General features: G+C 41.8%; 1 protein-coding gene across 2 annotated transcripts in view; it reads right to left on the bottom strand.

Moving 5' to 3' along the window:
- Positions 1-19,931, bottom strand: part of LOC121685016 (Kv channel-interacting protein 2-like) — a 133,155-nt gene extending 113,224 nt beyond the window's left edge. Inside the window, exons 1-2 of one of the 2 annotated variants that reach the window (XM_042065247.1) lie at positions 19,612-19,931; positions 19,452-19,526 (exon numbers count right to left, since the gene is read on the bottom strand). In XM_042065247.1, the coding sequence (XP_041921181.1) occupies positions 19,452-19,524 (73 nt within the window). In that variant the 5' untranslated portion in view covers positions 19,525-19,526; positions 19,612-19,931. The remainder of the gene's footprint in view (positions 1-19,451; positions 19,527-19,611) is intronic. The other variant, XM_042065252.1, reaches the window with a different exon arrangement.
- Positions 19,932-20,598: the final 667 nt, after the last annotated feature.

Below are 20,598 nucleotides of genomic sequence, written 5' to 3' on the forward strand. Positions count from 1 at the left end.
AATAAAGAGATGTGTGTCTGGAGGAGCTATTTGTTTGTGTGAGGAATGGGGATCTGCTTAGCTGGGTTCTCAGAGTGTTGGATCTCTATTGTTGACTAATTTAGGCCTGTGTGCAGATATACATCATAGTCAACAGAAGCCCATGCAATTACTCTCACTGCAGCAACAGGGGATTGGCCACTGTGAGCAGAATACAATGAACGCCCTGTATGTCTATTTCTCTCTCTCCAGCAGCAGTCACACACACACACACACACACACACACAAACAAACAAACAAACACACACACACACACACACACACACACACACACATACACACACACACACACACATACAAAGAAAACATCACGCGCCTCTTATCACAAAAAATGGCTACATGTTTACGATCGAGCATTCTGGTAAAGGTTGCCTGTGTGATGTACTCTCGCTTCCCTGCTCGCAGGTTATTTTGAGCTCTTCCAGAGAGCTCTTGATAAAGGTTCATATGAAAGATTAATCCTCCTGCTCTAAACTCCAGGTGCCTGAGAGGGTGTGGAGGAGAGGCACTGGGGCAGAGGGGAGACCCAAAAGCAGAATAATTACCCAGAGTGCTTGTGGGACCCACCTCACGAACACCGTGCAGTTAGCACTTTTGGAATCTTTGGCTCTTATGAATACTGCATACACTGACATATCCAAATGACAGGGTCAGCCATTTTCAATGAGGGCAGGTTGCACAATGTGTGTACAAAAATGGCAATTTACTAACAACCTGCTGTAGCTACAACCCTGGAGTATCCTTTCACATGAGGGCGTATGGAAATAATTACAGTTAATGAGTTAGATACAGTATAAATAAGTATTTACTGTGCATGAAATATATTAATTTATGTATCTTATATATATTATATATAATGTTCTCTTTTTTGTACGATCGGGGGATACAGATATATAAACATGGTAAATGATTATAAGCCAGTACAAGCTTGTGGTTGTGTTTATGGTTGACCCACAGAGACCCTCAGCATTCTCTCTGACAGCATTTTTTACACAGTAAATATCTGACAGACAGATAAAAAAAGCCAGAAATAAAACCTGCTGAAACTGTACATTATGCCATGGCCAACACTCTCCATTTCTCTTTTCCCTCTCCGTGTGGCATTCCAGTGTGGCATTCCAGTGTGACAACTTTAAATTGCTAACTCTTCATTTTTCCCAAAGCTTGACAGATAATTAGTCACAGAAGTGCAGGGACCACACCATGACACTGAAAGAGAAATCTAAATTTAGCTAGTTCTGAAACTCCTCCACTTCTCAGCAGAGCTCGCACTATATGTTCAGCAAAATTAAATTTTAATGATTATTAACATAATGAAAATGATCTTGCTTCCCAGGGAGTGAAGCCAATTGACAAAGGTGTGTACGACTCATTATTCTGCTGGCTGCAAAGTAATCGCACAGGGATGGGGGTAGAGAGAGAGAGAGAGAGAGAGAGAGAGAGAGAGAGAGGGAGGGGGGTAGCAGGTTCACCAGCAGACCACTGCATTAAGAGGAGAATCTTAACAAGAGATGTTGTCTCTCTCTTTCCTTTTTTCTAGGAGCTGTTTGTCATTCAGCTATTCTGTTAATAGCCTAACACACCAACAGAGAGAGTGGACCAGGCTGCTATTCACAGGTTGACTGTAATGCTTACAGGTGAACAGAGAGATGCTGGTGAGGAGCACACACAAACACTCCTGTTAAAGATGCAAAATGTGTGCATTGACTTACTTTTGATGTATTTTATACATCCTTGTCCTCTAGTGCAGAAATGTCAAAGACCGCGATGAAACAACAAAGAGATATTGTGACTGCAGGACTAGAGGTACTTACACCTGACACCAACATGTGCATTTATCTTTCACTGACACTGTGAAAATGTCCCGAAAGTAAATACAAGTAAATAAAATTCAAAGACTCAAAGATTCAAAGCCCTTGGATCATCTCAGAGGCTTCTACATGGAGCATATAGCACGTCAAAATATAAATCAAACAATTTTTTCTAAGATACAAACAAATGTATTTTTGTTCCTCCAAAGTCCCTTCCATCTGAAACACAGCACAAACAAGGCATCTATGATTCTGTTTTTATTTTAGCAATAGGTTCGCCTTTCAGAAGATAACTCACAGATAGGGCCCAGTTGTACTTTTCTTGTCTCGTATCTTTTCAGTGTACCATATAAACACTACGAGTGTTCTGTTTGTGTAGAATAAATAACATTGGCTGTGGAAAGTTTCTTGCCCAACTGTTCATTGTGAACTAAGGTCTATTATGTAACTCCTATACCTCAGTGGGTGGTGTCAAGCCTACTTTATCCTGCTGCTTTGTTTCACATCTGAATAGAATCTCATTCCTTGCCTGGAGATCTTTGCCAGGCACAGCACAATACATATTGTAAAACTTGTTCTCATGAAAAAAACATCTAATGATTTTCCATAAATATACCTCATAGAGAACACTTTAATTGCAACAATGTGAGAATAAAGAAACCATAGCAACCCATTTGATTTCACAGGGTACTGCAAAGCTTTACTTTTCAGTCTATAGTGAAAACCAAAGCAACCTCCAGCATTGAAGTGAAAAGTACAACATTGATTGAAATTGATATTTTTAAACATGCTCCCAAATGGACCTACACAGCTGATTAAATTGCATTAACAACCTGCCATGGATTCTCTCTCTCTCTCTCTCTCTCTCTCTCTCTCTCTCTCTCTCTCTCTCTCTCTCTCTCTCTCTCTCTCTCTCTCTCTCTCTCACGGCTGGATTTGGAGCCAGTCCAGTGGCTCCCCGAGACAAGCCCATGTAAACACTGTCAGCGTAGGTGACCCACTGGGGTCTCCTTTCGCCTCCACCTTGCCCCATGTCCCCTATACTTGAGACCCCCCTGTCACTAATGTGGCCCCTGGGGGCCCCCCTTGTCGCTTATGTGGCCCTAGCCTGTTTAAACCATTAAAAATGTGCTTCCCTTCTCCTCCGACAGCCTGCTAAAGCCATTACTCTAAATCACCACCTCCAGCCATTGTCCCATAGAAAGGGCCAAGAGGAGAGCTAGAAAAAAAAAAATAGAAACCATTGAAGCGTTGCTGCCATCACTGAGACAATTAAGTTCTAACGGACTTTAATCACCTGGACCTCATCTGTGCTCGGGCACTGCGGGGGAACAAATAAATCCCATCATCTCAGCTGTCCGCTCCCCTTACTGCCGCGGTAAAGACAGGGGAGGGCACGGGCGCAGAGTTTATGGCCCCGTCGTTCAGCTGCCTCGGGATAATGAGGCTGTCATGTCTGAATAACATGAAGGAATATTAACGATTGTAGGCATCAATTTACAAAAGGCTAACAACCACCATGGTCTGCCAGCAGCTTCAGGTACTGTAGATGTGTGAGGTTTAATGTTCCTGAACATGTGCCAAAATACGACTGGCGTGTTACTGATAATGCAGCGGGAGCGGGAAAGTGCTGCCTTTGGATGCCTGGAGAATGGTACTCGTCAGTACTTGAAACACATTCTGTTAAAATTCAACCTTGTGGAATTCAATATTCGAATCATTTATTCAATAATCTGGCAAAGCAGCAATTACTTTCCACCTCATGGTTTTACAAGAAGAGAACTGGCCAACCTGTATAACGTGTCATTCCAAAGCAGTCCTACTCAATTCAAAACAAAGCAGGAACAAGACTGTTGGCCTCACAGCAAAAAGGGCAATTTCCCCCTTTGGACTGGAAAGCATCAACATGACTACTACTGTTACACAGCATATTTATTTCATTTTACTTAAAACACCTGGCCATCCAAAAGAAATGCAAGTTTCACTGGAATATAATATACAGTACTACCCTTTGAAAATGTCAAGAAATATTTAGGGCTCTATCTTGCACTCCAACGCAATTAACTTTGTATACTCGCGCTTTTGTCTTTCCTATTTTGCAGTCAGCGCATATTGGAATTTTCCCTCCACAGGTACATGTGCGCCCACAGGGGCGTTTCAGCATTTCATATTTTGCAGTTTCAGAAAACAATTCCGCCACAGACCAGGAACCTCCTGGCCTAAAGTGGCGCAAATTTAGATGCTATTTTAAGGGCGCATGCATGGCCACAGGCCAGCAGGAATGAATGCTATGCACACCGATCTACAGATACCCTGTGCACAGATGGAAACATTCAAAGCCTTGATAATATTTGTCCGTTTCCCGGTTTTGTTTGTGCATTGGTCTACTAAAAATGTAGTAGCCTATATAGTACATCTACATGCAATATCTTTACAACAACAACGCCTAATTACGACCTATTCATTTGGACAACTTTATAAAGGCTAAAGTTACCTTTAGTTTTGTTCTAATTTACCGTTGTGTATGGCTTTAAACATCGTGTGTGCTTTAACACCAGCCTATAAGCATCATTCCAGCTGCACTAAGGTTTTGCCTACCTTGTTGTAGCCCATCTGAAATAACTTCAAGCTTTGCTATGTTCCCTCCATCGTTTGGTTGTTTTCAAAAAACGTTGTATATCCATGATGGCCTTGAAGTCTTGAGTTTGTGAATTAGCTTAAATCAGCTTTTATGTGCTGTTAACCAGCAACCATAGACAGTAAAAGAAAGCAGCAAGTAGCCTTGGCTACAATTTCTGTAGTTGCTGCGTCCATTCATTGTTATTCTCTCTGCTGCTCAAACAAAAGTTGTGCGTGCATTAAGTTGATGATAACGTGTTAACAAACTCTACTTTACATAAAATATTGTGAATAGCCTACTGTCATGCAGTTAATGGGATACTGTGCAGAGTTGGAAAGTTAGGTCATCTTGGAAACTGTTTCTCGTTGTTGAGTTGCCTGATAGTAAGGTACAGCCGTAGCTTGGACCTGCAGGAGCGCTTGCTTGCAGGGCGCCTGTGTTGCGCAATGCACTTTGCTCCTCTCACCTACATGACGCAGTTCCCATTTCTCCAAACCATACATAATTACAAGGACAACTATTGCTACACGAGGGAAATCAGTGTGGTGTCCGATGTGAAAAAATAGGTATAAATCTAGCGTACACATTTCCACGAATCACGAATGTGTTGATGACATAAATTAGGAAATATTAAAGGACTTAATGAGACGTGATGTTGAACTGCATGCCGATGCCATTTAACCCAAATGCCCCAGCAGCAGCACGGGAGAGGAGAGCTTACAGTATCTGACAGAAGATCTGCATTGTTTATAGTGAGGTAATGTTAGATTACATTGCAAAAATATCACCATGCATTCATAACCTCGTGATTCAGTGAGAGTGATCCCAAAACATCGGAAAGTGACATTTCTGTGTTACATTTTGTCAAGAGGAAAAATCAAACTGTTCCCAACTGACTATACTGTAGCGCTGTGAACTGTTCCTGGCTACGCCTGGCAAATCCGCCATCAGAATAGCAATCCGCTATGGAACAAGCGTGCCTGTTGTTAAAGGGAATGTGAGATGACGCTCTGATTGGTTTATTGCATGTTATGCCCAAACCACACCCATGAGTAATGTACAGTAGCTACTATAGACCACCCCATTTTAGATTTGCGTCCGGCGCAACAGTCATTATCCCGCTGGTAAAATAGCATCAGCGCCCAAGATCCGCCCACAAAGCGACTTGCGCAAAGTCAATTGCGCTGGAGTGGAAGATAGAGCCCTTAATCTCTCATATTTCATGGGATATTTTACTTCCATGCAGACATTATGGCATAGCAGTGCACAGAGTGAGAGATGCTATCATTGTTAATGGATGGCTCTGCTACAGAGCAAACTTGCCAGATAAACAGAAGCAACAATTAATTAACTTTACATGAAGTGCAACCCATAATCGGATAACATGGCCAAATGGGAGTTAATGGTCTGCTCCTTATTACATTAGAGGTTGTAAATGGCTTCTGAGGTATTTATTTGAGTATTAATCCTTTAGTATCAAATGTCTTTTGGGTTGGATTTAGGAATTTGTCGCGACTCTCCATTGAATTAAGTGGATCTGAGAGCAAATGCTAATACCACCAAGAAATCAGAGTGTAATTAAACCACCGACTCCAAACGTGGTTGAAGACCAGAGGGAAATGCAGGTCCCCGAGGACAGGCCTGTGATGAATGAGAGGGTTTAAGGCAGCAAATGCAGGGTATATTTCTTAGGGAACTGGATGGTTAAACAATGTTGTCTCTAACATCAACATTAATTAACTCATAAATGAAGATGGACAGCCTATCACAACCTGGGATTTACAGACATATGATATGTTTATCTGCCTACTGAGGTTACAAATATTACATCTAAAATATTTGCTTTATTTTCCATTGTGTTGCATATTGAAATCTGTGAAGCTGTACAGTATGAAGCGTGCATAAACAAACTGTTTTCATTGCAGTCATTCTCCCAAGTAGTTGTTTGCTATTGCCCTAGCTGGCAAAACGATCAATGCAATATTCCAAACAATACTTTAGCACATGAAATAACATCAGTCAATACTCGAGCTGACCTTCATAATAGCTGTATTTGATCAATTCTGACGGCATCGGCACAGTCCACCTGCTGGATCCCATTTTGTATTACTCTCAAAACAAGCTTAATTATGAGTAATTACCTCATTAAAGTAACACAACCTTTTTACAGCAATTAAAAAGTCATTAAACCAGTAATATACATTGAGTCCACTTAAATTCAATACCTGTATAGATTGATTTTTCTTCCACCAGAGAGCTTTCAAAAACCTCTCTATGTGCTAATGGACATAATGGTCACATTCGACACACCAAAAGCACACCAGCCAGCACTCAAAGTCAATTCAATCACCATCCAAAAGTGTTACCAGTGAACCTTCTAGAAATAGCTGAAAAAACACATGTTCCCATCCATCTGTTTGAGCTTTCAGTGGTATACCATGGGTGGACTCTGAGAGTTGTTCTATCAGTAGCTGGCTGACACACAAATCTTTCTTTTTTTTATCTCAACGCTAAAAAAAAAAAAGAAGCCTAATGTGAAGCAGTCTTGCGTAGCAGCACAAACAGCACATTACTGTAACAGTGACCACTTTGAGAAAACTGTGGTGAAAGGTGAACTACATGTAGGTGAGAATCATGGACAGAAAGGTGACAATTACACCACTGTTGACATTTAACATCTCTAAACCAACCAAAATGCCTCATGGACGCACTGAAAGTCTTTGGCTAAAAGTAGACAGACATTGCCGACATGGTGGGAGAGTTGTAGAGTAAAAGCTTCCAGGCGTAGTCTCGTTAGCTTTCACTAAAATGTCACTTCAAGGTGATCTCTCATCACATCGGTGACAAAGTAATGTACAGCACTGAAAAAGCCCCTAGCAAAAAGCATCAAGAGACCAAAAACAACAAACAAACAACAAGAACAAACACTGAATGTGACCATCAAGGTCAACTGCTCGTACTAACAGCCACGTTGATTGCAATCCACTGGATTGATTACACTAACCCTTGAACTATGTCAACACACCCTCCCCAAACCACAAAACAAGGCCCCAGTAATTCTGCCCCCCTTTCCCCTTTATACACCTTCTGTCTCTCTTTCATTGGAATCACATTACAAGTCTGTCTCCCTCCACGCTAATTTCACTGGCTGCCACCAGGCGCCCTGTAATGATTGCACCGCTGTCGTGTCGAGCATCCCGCCAATCACTCAGGGGGGTGTGTGTGTGTGTGTGGGGGGGGGGGGTGTGGAGTGTGGGAAGACCCAGTGAGCATTTACAGCGTGCACAGTGACACCATTTAAACCTTTATGAAATATCAACAGGGAGGACACAGTGACATTCTGGCGGGGCTGAGGATATGAACACTAGGATTGGAGAGTTGTTTGTAATCCATTTAGCAGAGGCCTGTACAGCTGCTACTGAAAACTCACCACTCACACACGTGTGCGCGCGCACACACACAAACACAAACACACACAACCCTCCTCCCCACCACCTCCACTAAAGCTGTGCACAATGGCAGTCTCTTCCACATGATTAAGTGAGAGCATTTGCAAACTGAAAGAAGAAAAATGTCCTCGGATCTGGTTTTCGTCTCCATTGATTGCTTGTATCTCATGCCTATTGATTCTGCATTGCTAGTGTTTGCTTTTCATTGCCCAAAGCGAGCAATATGACTATGCGGGGGGCGGTTAATGTGAATGCACTGAATCATACGATGGATTAAAGAACTGTCCTCATATTACGAAATACAATCAGGAAAAACAATGTGTTAATTCTTCATGTGACACACTGAACAAAAGCTTTCACTAAAAATGAAATGGAGCATTGTGCAAAGACCACAGGAGAACAAGAGCACACTGGTTGTCAATGATTAGTTGTTGGTAAATGATTTTACCGTAACCCAGCTTTTTTTTTTTTTTCACAAGTTAATGTTTGTTTGTGTGTGTGTGTGTGTGTGTGTGTGTGTGTGTGTGTGTGTGTGTGTGTGTGTGAGAGAGAGAGATCTGCACTTCTGAGCTCCAGGCTAAATAAGCACATAAACAGCTGTTCATACTTACCGCTGGACAAAAAGGAAACAGAGACACAACTATCAAAGGGACACCACCGGCCCGAAACATCTGTCACTACAGCCTGGAGCCTCCGACAGCCACACTAATCAATTTAATAAATACACACATTACATACCTGAGACTGAAGCATACGGGAGTCATCTTAGGATGTTTAGAATAGTGCAAGAGGATAGCAAGGAATGTACATAGTGTGTGTGTGTATGTGTGTGTCTGTGTGTCTGTGTACATGTGCGTAAAGCTACACATTGTATGAACATGCATATGTTCATTGTGCCTGCATTTTCTGCCCACTCTACATAAAGCTCCACATCACCAGCATAGTCAGAGAACAAGAGATGGCCCATCAGGTTAAAACAAAAACTCAATGCAACCACCTTTGCCACAAAAGGGAAACCTTTCAATTTCAATATAATACTCTCTTTCTGTCAGCTCGCTCTCTCCGCCACCACGCACAAATACTAGCAAATATGTAAATAACTACAGTACAAATGCTTCTAATTATATCTATATCTATATTCAGAACACTTGGTGTTGTCAAATATGCGTCATCTGATTGTCATTAATACAGCTATAATTTACAAGTGTCAGTCTGGATTATAAATGGACTGTGAGAGTGTGTCTGCTTAGATTTATTACAATGAAGCTGCAGGGAGATACAATTATTTAAACCAACAAAAAATAAAATAAAAGATGTGTCTGAATTTCGTAATAACTTTGTAATAATTTCTGAGCTATCACTGCTGTCTTAATAGAAATATAAAATGGTTTCAGTCATGGCCAAAACAAACTACTTTTCTCTCCAAAAGAAAACAACTGAACATGAACCAAACAGACAAAAGCATCTACCCTCCTTCAGCTACCTTCTTGACTTCTTTTGCAATGAACACCAGATTGCACATGATAGTGTTTATTCATTTTGAAAGCATCCACCTCCCATTTCACCGCGCCAGCCTGATTGCCTGTCAGGCCGACGGCTGCGCTTCTCCCTGGCCTATCAAACCGCCCTCAACCCCGCGATCCCCCATGAGCCTCTCTGTCTGGTCTGATTGAGCTCCAGCGGCGCTGAGTCAAGATTGACGAGGCATGACTTCTGCTCCCTCTGCTGCACAGTGATCCGACTCGTCTGACACGAGCACATCTTCCCTGGGACGCCACGGCGTGCTTTACAGACTGGACAGGCAAGGGTGGGAAAGGCGGTCAAAACACGAGAGGAATACACACATTGACATCCTATCCTACAGCACCTATTTTAGGTACACTTTTACAGTTTGTGCTCCATTCCCCAACGTGTGTCCATCTGGCACAGTATGCAAACATCTTAACTGTTTCTGTATTTCTTACAGGGCTTGGACATCCATCTGTCCACTCCTTCGCTCCAGAATCCAAGGTCCCAAATGTGAGACACACCCCCAAATCTCCAGCTGCTGGTAGGTTTTAAAGTAAGCAAATGGGCCTCCAAGGACTCGCTCACCGATGCGCTGGCAGACAGCTTTGTTCACCATGAAATTTTATTTACAACACTTAGCAGCTGCACAAGATAAAACAAAACAAAAATGTGGTCTTATCTTAAGCAGATTATCATATTATGCAACTTTAAGTCTCAAAAATCCCAGATGTCAAAACAAGTCTTGTTACAACCAGTAGTAATATTTATGCAATAATGAGCTCAGAGAGAATGAGTTCAAATGTAAATATATGAGAACAAAATGTGGGCAGTGAACAGAGTGTCTGTAGGTGTCTGTAGGTGTGTGTGCTTGGTGTTTGGACACGCATATTTGGTATTTATGCATGCATACGGCACATAATGTGTGTGTCAGTAGAAGAGTGAAAAAAGTCTGAGGGCTCTATTTTAATGGTCTGAAACGGAAGTGTCTTTGCGCAAAACGCAAGTGACTTTGTGAGCGGATCTTGAGCGCTGATGCTATTTTACCGGCGGGATAATTGACTGTTGCGCCCGACGCAAATCTAAAATGAGGTGGTCTGAAGTAGCTACATTAATCATGGGTGTGGTTTGGGCGTAACGTGCAATAAACCAATCAGAGCGTCATCTCACATTCCCTTTAACAACAGGCGCTTGTTCCATAGCTGATTGCTATTATGGTGGCGTATTTGCCAGGCGTAGCCAGGAGCGTTTACAGCGCTATAATCACTGTTCAGTTGGGAACAGTTAGCTATTGATTTTTCCTCTTGACAAAATGTAATTTTGTTTTGGGATCACTCTCACTGAATCACGAGGTTATGAATGCATGGTGATATTTTTGCAATGTACAATGTAATCTAACATACTCTCCCGTGCTGCCGCTGGGGCATTTGGGTTAAATGGCATCGGCATGCAATTCAACATCACGTCTCCTTAAGTCCTCTAATATTTCCTAATTTATGTCATCAACACATCCGTGATTTGTGAAAATGTGTACGCTAGATTTAAGCCTATTTTTTCACATCTTAATGGACACCACACTGATATCCCTCAAGTGGTAATATTTTTTTTTAAATGATGTATGGTTTACAGAAATGGGAATTACGATGTATAGATGAGAGGAGCGAAGTGTGCGTTGCGCAGCACAGGCGGCCAAGCAAGGGCTCCTTACCCTCAGCAAAGAGAAACAGTTTCCAAGTTTACCTAACTTTCAACCCTGCACAGTATCCCATTAACTGCATGACAGTAGGCTACATATTTTCTGTTAAGTAGAGTTTGTAAACACGTTATCATCAACTTAATGCACGCACAACTTTTGTTTGAGCAGGAGAGAGAATAACAATGAATGGACGCAGCAACTACAGAAATTGTAGCCAAGGCTACTTGCTGCTTTCTTGTACTATCTACAGTATGGTTGCTGGTTAACAGCACATAAAAGCTGATTTAAGCTAATTCACTAACTCAAGACTTCAAGGCCATCATGGATATAAAAAGTTTTTTGAAAATAACGAAAGGATGGAGGGAACATAACAAAGCTTGGAGTTATTTCAGATGGGCTACAACAAGGTAGGCAAAATGATGGTGCTTAAAACCTTTATTAAGCATAATGCTTAGGCTGATGTTAAAGCGCACGCGATGTTTAAAGCCATACACAACGGTAAATTGGAACAAAACTAAAGGTAACTTTAGCCTTTATAGGGCTGTATAAAGTTGTCCAAATTAATAGGTCATAATTAGGCGTTGTTGTAGTAAAGATATTGCATGTAGATGTTGTACTATATAGGCTACTAAATTTTCACCAATGCACGAACAAAACCGGGAAATGGACAAATATTATCAAGGCTTTGAATGTTTCCGTCTGTGCACGGGGGTGTCTGTAGATAGGTGTGCAACGCATTCATTCATGCAGGCCTGTGGTCATGCATGCGCCCTTAAAATAGCATCTGCATTTGCGCCACAGACTTTAGACCAGGGAGTTCCTGGTCTGTGGCGGAATTGTTTTCTGAAACTGCAAAATATCAACAGTGAACGTTTGCGCCGGAACACGCCCCGTCTTTTTGCTGAACCGGCCCCGTGGGCGGAATCGAATTCCCTAATTTACAGGCATGTACCTGTGGAGGGAAAATTCCAATATGCGCTGACTGCAAAATAGGAAAGACAAAAGCGAGAGTATACAAAGTCAATTGCGCTGGGACGCAAGATAGAGCCCTGAGTGTTTTTTTCTGATTCTCGGCACAAAAGACACCAGGCAGAGTTAGATCTCTGTCAAATGGAGAGTTAGGCTATTGATTGCCATGTCTTGTGGGGGGGGGGGGGGGGGTGGAGGTAAAGTACACAGAGGACCGCCTGTATTAATGCACTGCTGCTGGGTCTTGTTACAGCTGCCAGGCTGTTCCTCACACACACAGGGACATCAGGGAGAAGCTAGGGAGGGGCAGGGGGAACAGAGAGAGAGAGAGAGAGAGAGAGAGAGAGAGATGAGCGCAGAGCGTAGAGTGGTCAGAGCCACACTCGAGAGTGAGAGAGAGTGTACTGAGACATATCCGACGGCAAAATGCTTCAGTCGGCCACCGGTATGTCCGGGCACGTGAAAAGAGATTAGACGTGACGAGACAAGATGAGATTCAAAGTGACCTTCAGTTCGGAGCTGCCCAGGATGAGTCACTTGACAAGAAGGTTGGGATGAGTTGAGGAGAGGAGAGGAGAGGAATGCAAGCAGGAGTATGGGGAGAGGAGAACAGAGGAGAGGAGAGGAGAGGAGAGGAATGCAAGCAGGAGTATGGGGAGAGGAGAACAGAGGAGAGGAAGGGGGGAAGTGGGGGACAAAGAGTACAAAAGAGAACAGGAAGGGAAGAAGAAGGAGAGGAGATGAGAGAGAAGAGAAAGAAAAGAGTACCAAAGGAAGGATGTAATGAGAGAGGAGTAAGGAAGGGCAGAGTTTGTTGCCTAGCTCGCAATAACTGAAAGTTAGTGGTTAGACTGCTTAAAAACTGTCAGTAACATCAGCAAAAGCAACCTAAAATATCACTTATACACAAAAAAAAATGTTTGACTGCCAACCTAAAAAATATTTATTGAGCTTTAGAAAACAAATGCTATAGTGACATCTAACATCTACAATAAGGCACTGTCAGTCACGTCACTGTCAGACTGATGCCAACAGATGCCGATAGAAAACAAAACCTCTGTGTCTAATGATGATCACTGGCTTACTGCAGCTGTCTGGAATTTAACGAGATTCAGCTAACACTGCAATGTCAAATTCCTACCATAATAAACAGCTACTGAACTGAACTGCAGGTATGGTTTCCCTTACATAATGTGTATAGGCTGTCTATCTTTCCATCTGTGCCTCTGACTACTCAAGTTATACTGTAGTAGACTATATGAAGTGTGTTTGGAAAACATTGTGGTTACATAATGGCAATCTGTGCCAGTAAAGAATGCACCGTGGCACGCCTGGTTACAGTTACTGTTTCATGAGCATGTTCCCACTGAGTGCATGCATACCAATTAACTTGTGGAGTTTGGCAGATTCTTTTGTCCAAAGTGACTTATAAAACATTTGATAAAATTGTAAGGAATATTTCACTATGGCAATTCAGTTGTACAGTAAGTGTCTAGCTTCCCATTCACTGATCTCTTTGTCCCTCTGGCACTTTTTCTCTCCTGCCATCCCATCCCATAAATTCCTAATGAGATTCCACGGACATCTCAGGAGCTTCCTCTACCTCTCAGCACTGCACCGTAAGCATTTATTCAAATGACTCCATATTTACTAGCGGAAAAGGCGGGTAGTCCTACAGATACTTATTTTTAATCATCGCGGTCGCGGCCATCTCTCCCTATCCCCACTCATCTACCTCAGAGATGTCGTCTGAGATGAACATTGTTTGGATTGATTCTGGCTCATCGTGAGCCTGAGAGCAAGTGCCCCAGTAGAACTCAACAGAACACATACAGAGCCTACTGAAGGCAGTAATGGTCTGTGTTTTTGAACGATCTCCTTCATCCTGAGGAATACAATGGGATTATCTGGATGATATTGCTCTCGATGTGGCCCTTAAGTGTGCACATAGTGAATGGGATGAGTCACACTGATATACAGTATTGTTATAGACTAATCACGATTTTCTAATCTCATGAATAGTTAATATAGCTGAATCACGAAGTCAAATGGAATCATTATTTTCTCTGTCGGATCAAAGTACAGCTGTGAGATGCTTATACTGAGATGCTTTGGGGATATGTGCATGCCTACAGAAAAATGCTTCAACTGAAGCTTAAACTTCTATTTGCCAGTTTCCCTAACTGCAAATGCTTGCACAGACTTTACCCAATCAGTCATCCGGACACCTTGTTGCTAGTTTGGTGACTCCCCGTCAACAAAGATTCAGTCAAGGATTTTGAATGATGCTAGCCTGAGGGGTAAGTCATACATGGGCCTGCTGGACTGCAGCTTGCCCACAGGGTGAAGCAAATCCTCTTCACCTCTCTCCATCCTCTTCTCACGCTTCACAGAATGAGAGCTGGGCTTGTTGTACCTTAAGCACTTAGTGCAGTGGGAGAATCCTCCTCGGACTAAAGAACTGTCGGTGGCATTTCCGGGCGTAGTTAAGAGGACACCACAGGGCTTTTTTTAAACAGACAGACTGCCAGCCAGGCTGAGTCACCGAAATCCCATGTCCTCCAAGGCTAGGAAGGGGACATCGGGGAGACAATTTGGACCAAGCTGGCCTCAACGAATAGGGCAGCTCAGAAACAGGTGCAGACTCAAAGCATCACACAGTTGCACGCATTTGTTTCTGCTGGCCTTCTTGACTGACACAGAAATTGAAGTAGCACTGAAGTGGTTTCTAGGTAACAATTGAAATATGAGGAAGAGAGTGAGGAAAAAGGCCTCGTTTTCATTATTGTGCAACTGATGTGGGGTAGATTAATCGATTTTTAATTTCAACTAATGCGCTTAAGCAAATTGCGAAGGCTGCAATTAATCATTTTGCTCACAACTCTGATTATTTTGGTTTACCAGAAAGAATGTACAAGCAAGCAAACTAAGGTAGGCTAGAATGCAAAGCCGCATCATCAAGAAGTTGCCACCTTCCAAAGCAACACAAACGAACATGTAACAGCAACATTTGAATAAGCATCACAGGCAGCAGTACGATGAATGTACAGCTAACAAAGTAAGCAAACCACTTTTCCTTGTAAAGTCATTTGTAATGTATTTTAATGCTATATAGGGAGTATGAACTGTATCTTAACTGTAGCTTAACTAATCAAAAAGCAATTGCAATATCTGTCAAAACCGCTATTAGATATTTTCCCTAAATTGTTCAGCCCGACTCTGGGGTGAGTTTAGCTCTTTTTTAAAAAGGCAGCTTTAAATTGTGTGATCACTGACTCAAACAAACCAAAGTTGATCCAAAATGGTGGGTTTCAGTGTGCTGAGTTCAACACACTCTGACATTATCTCAAAGCTATGCTGCTAGAGCGGAGTCCCTCTGGACCTGATCATTTCCATTTCTGTGTAACCTCTGCTAATTGAGCAGAAAATCCAATAAAGCTTCTCACAAGCCTGACTGCTTGGGAGATACCATACACGTAAAAACATTTGCTAAAGGCACCCTGCTCTTAAATATCGGCCTGTTCTTCCGACACTGACCAGATAAATACATTGGAGGAGGAGGAGGTTTGTGGATTAACCAGGATTTCTGTCATCTTCAGTGGGAAATAATGGAGTACCTGTACACTGATTTTAAAGACTGAAATCTTGCCTTGTTAGTGAGAAATTTTACACTCTTAAAATTATACACTCTTAAAACAAATGTCTTGTCCCTATGTCTATCCCTGGTATTTTCAAGCGAAGCCATCACAAGTATAATAGAGAAGCTATACCAGACGAGTAACTGAAGCGTTCCGTTCACAATGTGTAAAATCCATTTTAGAAGTCTATTTTTTTTATGGCAGATTCTTTTGTCCAAAGTACACGCAAATATCTGGTGTGGCTACTTCCATTGATTATAGCAGAGAGGGTTAAAGTGGAGCTTAGTAATCAAGGATCTTTGATTAAAGTGGAAGCTAATTTTTGCAGCAGATGCAACGCGAACGGAGTGCTTCAGTTACAGTACCTGCGTGATTCTTCCACTCTTTATGGAACTTTTGCGGGATGACTGTGGATTTGTGTGGATTGAAAGTCTTTTTATGGACATATAACTATTCAGGCGCTATTACAATACAATGAGTCTGGTCCAAACATACCACACAAGGAATAGCATATTCACACACACACACGCACACACACACATATACACACACACACACACACGCACGCACGCACGCACACACACACACACACACACACACACACACACACACACACACACACACACACACACACACACACACACACACAGGTTTCATGAGATATGAAAGTATGTAGTACACTGCAGACGTGACAAAATGTAATACTTCAAACTTACTACAAATCTTCTACAAACTTGGCTTAGTTACAACAAGAAGGTTTTTTTTTTCAAAGTTAACTTTCATGGTTTCAAGACTGAGGTATCTTCCACTTTTTTCCCCTTATACAATATAAATGAACTGTCATACTGGTATCCACAACAGTGGCAGGCCTAAGGCCACGGCATGAAAGAATAGCTACAGAGAAGGAGCAACACAAACATGCCCCTTTAGCAGGGTGTGCTTGAACAGCTCTCAACATACACTTTACAGATTTGTACTGTATAGTTTCTTGCTATTAAAGTTGATATTCTGTTTTAATGTGATTACACTAGGCAACAGAAATCTTGCCCATGCATAATTTTAATTGATTTCAGGGAAACACTTTGTTTTACTGATTTTGGTTTCATATCCCAATTCCAGTTACATCGACCATATATCTCACCTCTAAATTACCCAACATTGTTCATTTAATTATCCTTTTTTTTTCAAAATTGCAATGGAAGAGAAGATTGTACTGGGAAATATAGGAGCTATTTCTGAAGGGCTATCCATGGGGTACATAAAAAATGGCTGTTTTTAAAGTTTGTTGCCCACCCACACTACCTTGAAGCAGCACAGGTCAATCCCATCATACATCGACTGTTTGCACCCTGTGCACACAGAGAGCTAGTTATGAGTCAACGGTACCAGCCTCCCACACACACACACACACACACACACAGACACACACACTCTCTCTCTCTCTCTCTCTCTCTCTCTCTCTCTCTCTCTCTCTCTCTCTCTCTCTCTCTCACACACACACACACACACACACACACACACACACACACACACACACACATATCCACACAAATACACATGCACTAGCATCACTGTCCTGTCTCTCTGTTACACTCACACAAACACACTTTTCATATAAAAATAAATTAAGTGTGGAAAGGGTCAGTCTCCAAATTCACAACTGCAGTAGCCACAAAAGTTGTTGGTTCAATTCCTGTATGTCACCTGTATTGGGCAACCACATACTGTACACTTTATGGGCAACCACATACTGTACACTTCATTGGGCAACCACATACTGTACACTTTATGGGCAACCACATACTGTATACTTTATGGGCAAGGTCTATGTGAAAACCACATACTGTACACTTTATGGGCAAGGTCTATGTTAAAAACCACATACTGTACACTTTATGGGCAAGGTCTATGTGAAAACCACATACTGTACACTTTATGGGCAACCACATACTGTACACTTTATGGGCAAGGTCTATGTGAAAACCACATACTGTACACTTTATGGGCAAGGTCTATGTGAAAACCACTTTTCCCTGCAGGTATTCCAATACATGTGGCGAGTATTGATCACAACTGACCTTGCCTCCTTAAGGAAGAAATGCATCTAAGTCACAGCAGTTAAAGGCCCCACAACCTTACATCGACTGAACAACAACACAGGTCTCCGATACATGTAGAAGGGTTAAGCAGTATATTCTGCATAAACAATGTGATCAGGAACTAATGAAAACTTTGTAAGTAGTATCATATCTGCAGAGTAACAGTCATATGCCAGATGCTTGTGAGGAAACAACCCATACTTTCTAAGAAAAATTACCCATGCAATTTGAAGCTTTCAAAAAAGCCATTTCAGGCTGCCGTAGTAAAACCACCCTTACTCCCATTCCACAATATGACAGGAGGTTTCCCATGTGATTTTTAAAAAAATAACTCAAAACTAACACAAGGATTAGCAAATATCCAGAGACCCCAGACACTAATTTAATAATCCCCGATGAGTATCTGAACGTATAAGAAAATAGCAGTGTGCATGTTCTCCATGAACTGAATACAAAACCCATCAATGCTCACTCAAAGTGTTTGTTGAGAAGGAACAAAGAGGGAGGAGAAAGACTCATCAGATTCATCAGATTCATCAGATTCCTGCTAATGCTCTATTTGAGGTAACACATGACCATGGGCTCAGATCAGACAGATCACATAAGAACCATCAGGACCATTCAAACATGTCTCCAGTGACCTCTGTGCTATAACATCTTATCACAAATGTAGTTGTAATACTGAAATGCTTCCAAAAACTCAGATACTTCCTATAAGACTTCCTAAAATCTAATTTTGGCAGTAAACAGACATTAAAGTCATCCATTTTCACACACATGCCTCATCATGTGATGTGCACCAACTAACTACCACAGTTTCCAAGAGTGCTGTGACCAGTGAAGTGATTAAAGGATCTTCACAGTGAGAGAAACCTCCAGGCTGAATTTCAAAGATCACACTCTAAATTGTAATGAATTAAATCTGAGGCAAATAGCTTAACTGCTGCTGCATCCAGTTGTAGAAATTAGATTAAATTGCCCTGCACAGCCTGGGGAAAATGGATGGATGTCTGGATACATAAATATATCTACCAGAAAGGGAGTATCAGCTTTCTTGATAGTATTTGAGATACAATCAAATAGTAAGACTTGTATTAATGCCATTTCACTTTGTAAATGTTAAGTGAACCACTTCATGAGGGCATAAATTACTGCAATCAAATCATATTTAGGTAGGTCGCTGATAATATCAGGCAAGTGATGAAAACTTTTCGCCGCAGCATACCAAAGTCTCGATGTTGCAAGATTGTGAGAAATTCTCTACTACTGTAACTGAAAGAATGTACAAACAGGCTGGTAGTGGCATATCCACCGACGTTCAAATGTACCCGAACAAGGAGCCAGGTCAGCAAAAGAGAACTGTGTATGGACAGGCAATCCAGCATGCTTTCAAACATCAACAATAAAAGATGCCATGGTCAGTTTTACAACGCAATTATGCGAAGCGGAGGAGCAGACATAAGTTTTTTAAAAAAGTAGCTATGTTCGTAGCTTTTTACAAAATGACACGAGTGGTCAGACATAGGCTACACGCCTGGAGTGAGTTGCATGTACATTTACAAGAAATCTACTATCAAAGAGCATCTTTTATTGTTAAAATGTTGCTCAAAGTATCTGTACTTACCTGTGAGAGGATCATAGGAACCATCTAATTCTCTGGAATCTGACAAGCTTTGGTCCCTATCTTTCGCCTTCATATCTAAATGAAATGTCAAAAATTAGCTTTAAAACAAGTGAGACAACCGTTAACTGGTGCGTTCTCTCGCTTGTCCGTGACTACTCACTGGAATTGAGCGATTTGTCTAAAGATACCGATAAAGTGAAATAGCAGGGTCTTCCTCAGTCCGATTTTCTTCTCAATGAACGCGAACAGTGCGCCCAGCCAAGGAACTCCTCTGGTTTGTCTTGCTGAGGATAAGCTTGTGTGGAGGGTGTCGCTGAAATCGTCAAACCCGACTTGTTACTCAGCACCACCGTGTCACAGATCTCAATGCAAGATGCTCCAGCACGGTGTAAAGAGTTCTGCTAACTCCGCAATGATGTTGTAGCCTACTGTCATCTGAATCATCGTCTTGTCCAGGGGCTGCGTTGCGCGTGGCGTGCTGGTGAACTCACCTCAAGTGACAGGTGCGCACCAGAGGCTTCCGAAGTAAATCGGGTTCAATGGCTTTTAAACAATATACATTGACGTGATTTAAATTTCTCGTTGACAGCAAAGATGTACTCAGGCAAATTTGAAGTGCAAGCCTCCAAGACTGCACATCACTTTAAATAATTCTCCGCGCTCACGTGTATGGAAGACTAAATATACCACTATTGTTAAGGATTCTCCATCTGAAATGTTACCCACTCTGTGTTTAACGGACCACTTTAAACTATACCCTGGGATATGTTGATTGTTTACTGATGTTTTTCTTCGGCTAGGTTTTGTAATGACATGAGACGTATTGTCATGACAAATTGGATATGAACAGGTAATGAAATTCGTACTTCCTTCACAAAAACATGTTTAGCGTCAAGATGACAGCGTTTATTTAGATTAATTTAATGATAGCGCTGCATGGTGACGCCAAACAGACAAAGAACAAAGCGGAAACATAGGATATTTTACTCATAGACAGATAACCAGCAACGGCTAATTTTCAGGTGAGGATAATGACCTGTGTTTGGGTAAAAGTATGGCATAAGGTCCACTACTGCCTTGATTTCAAGATTAATATGTAATTGTGCATACACCAGGTTACACGTAGTAGGCTATTCTAGTTTATCAT

Source organism: Alosa sapidissima, chromosome 16 (genome assembly GCF_018492685.1).
Source record: "Alosa sapidissima isolate fAloSap1 chromosome 16, fAloSap1.pri, whole genome shotgun sequence".
Classification (NCBI taxonomy): Eukaryota; Metazoa; Chordata; class Actinopteri; order Clupeiformes; family Clupeidae; genus Alosa; species Alosa sapidissima.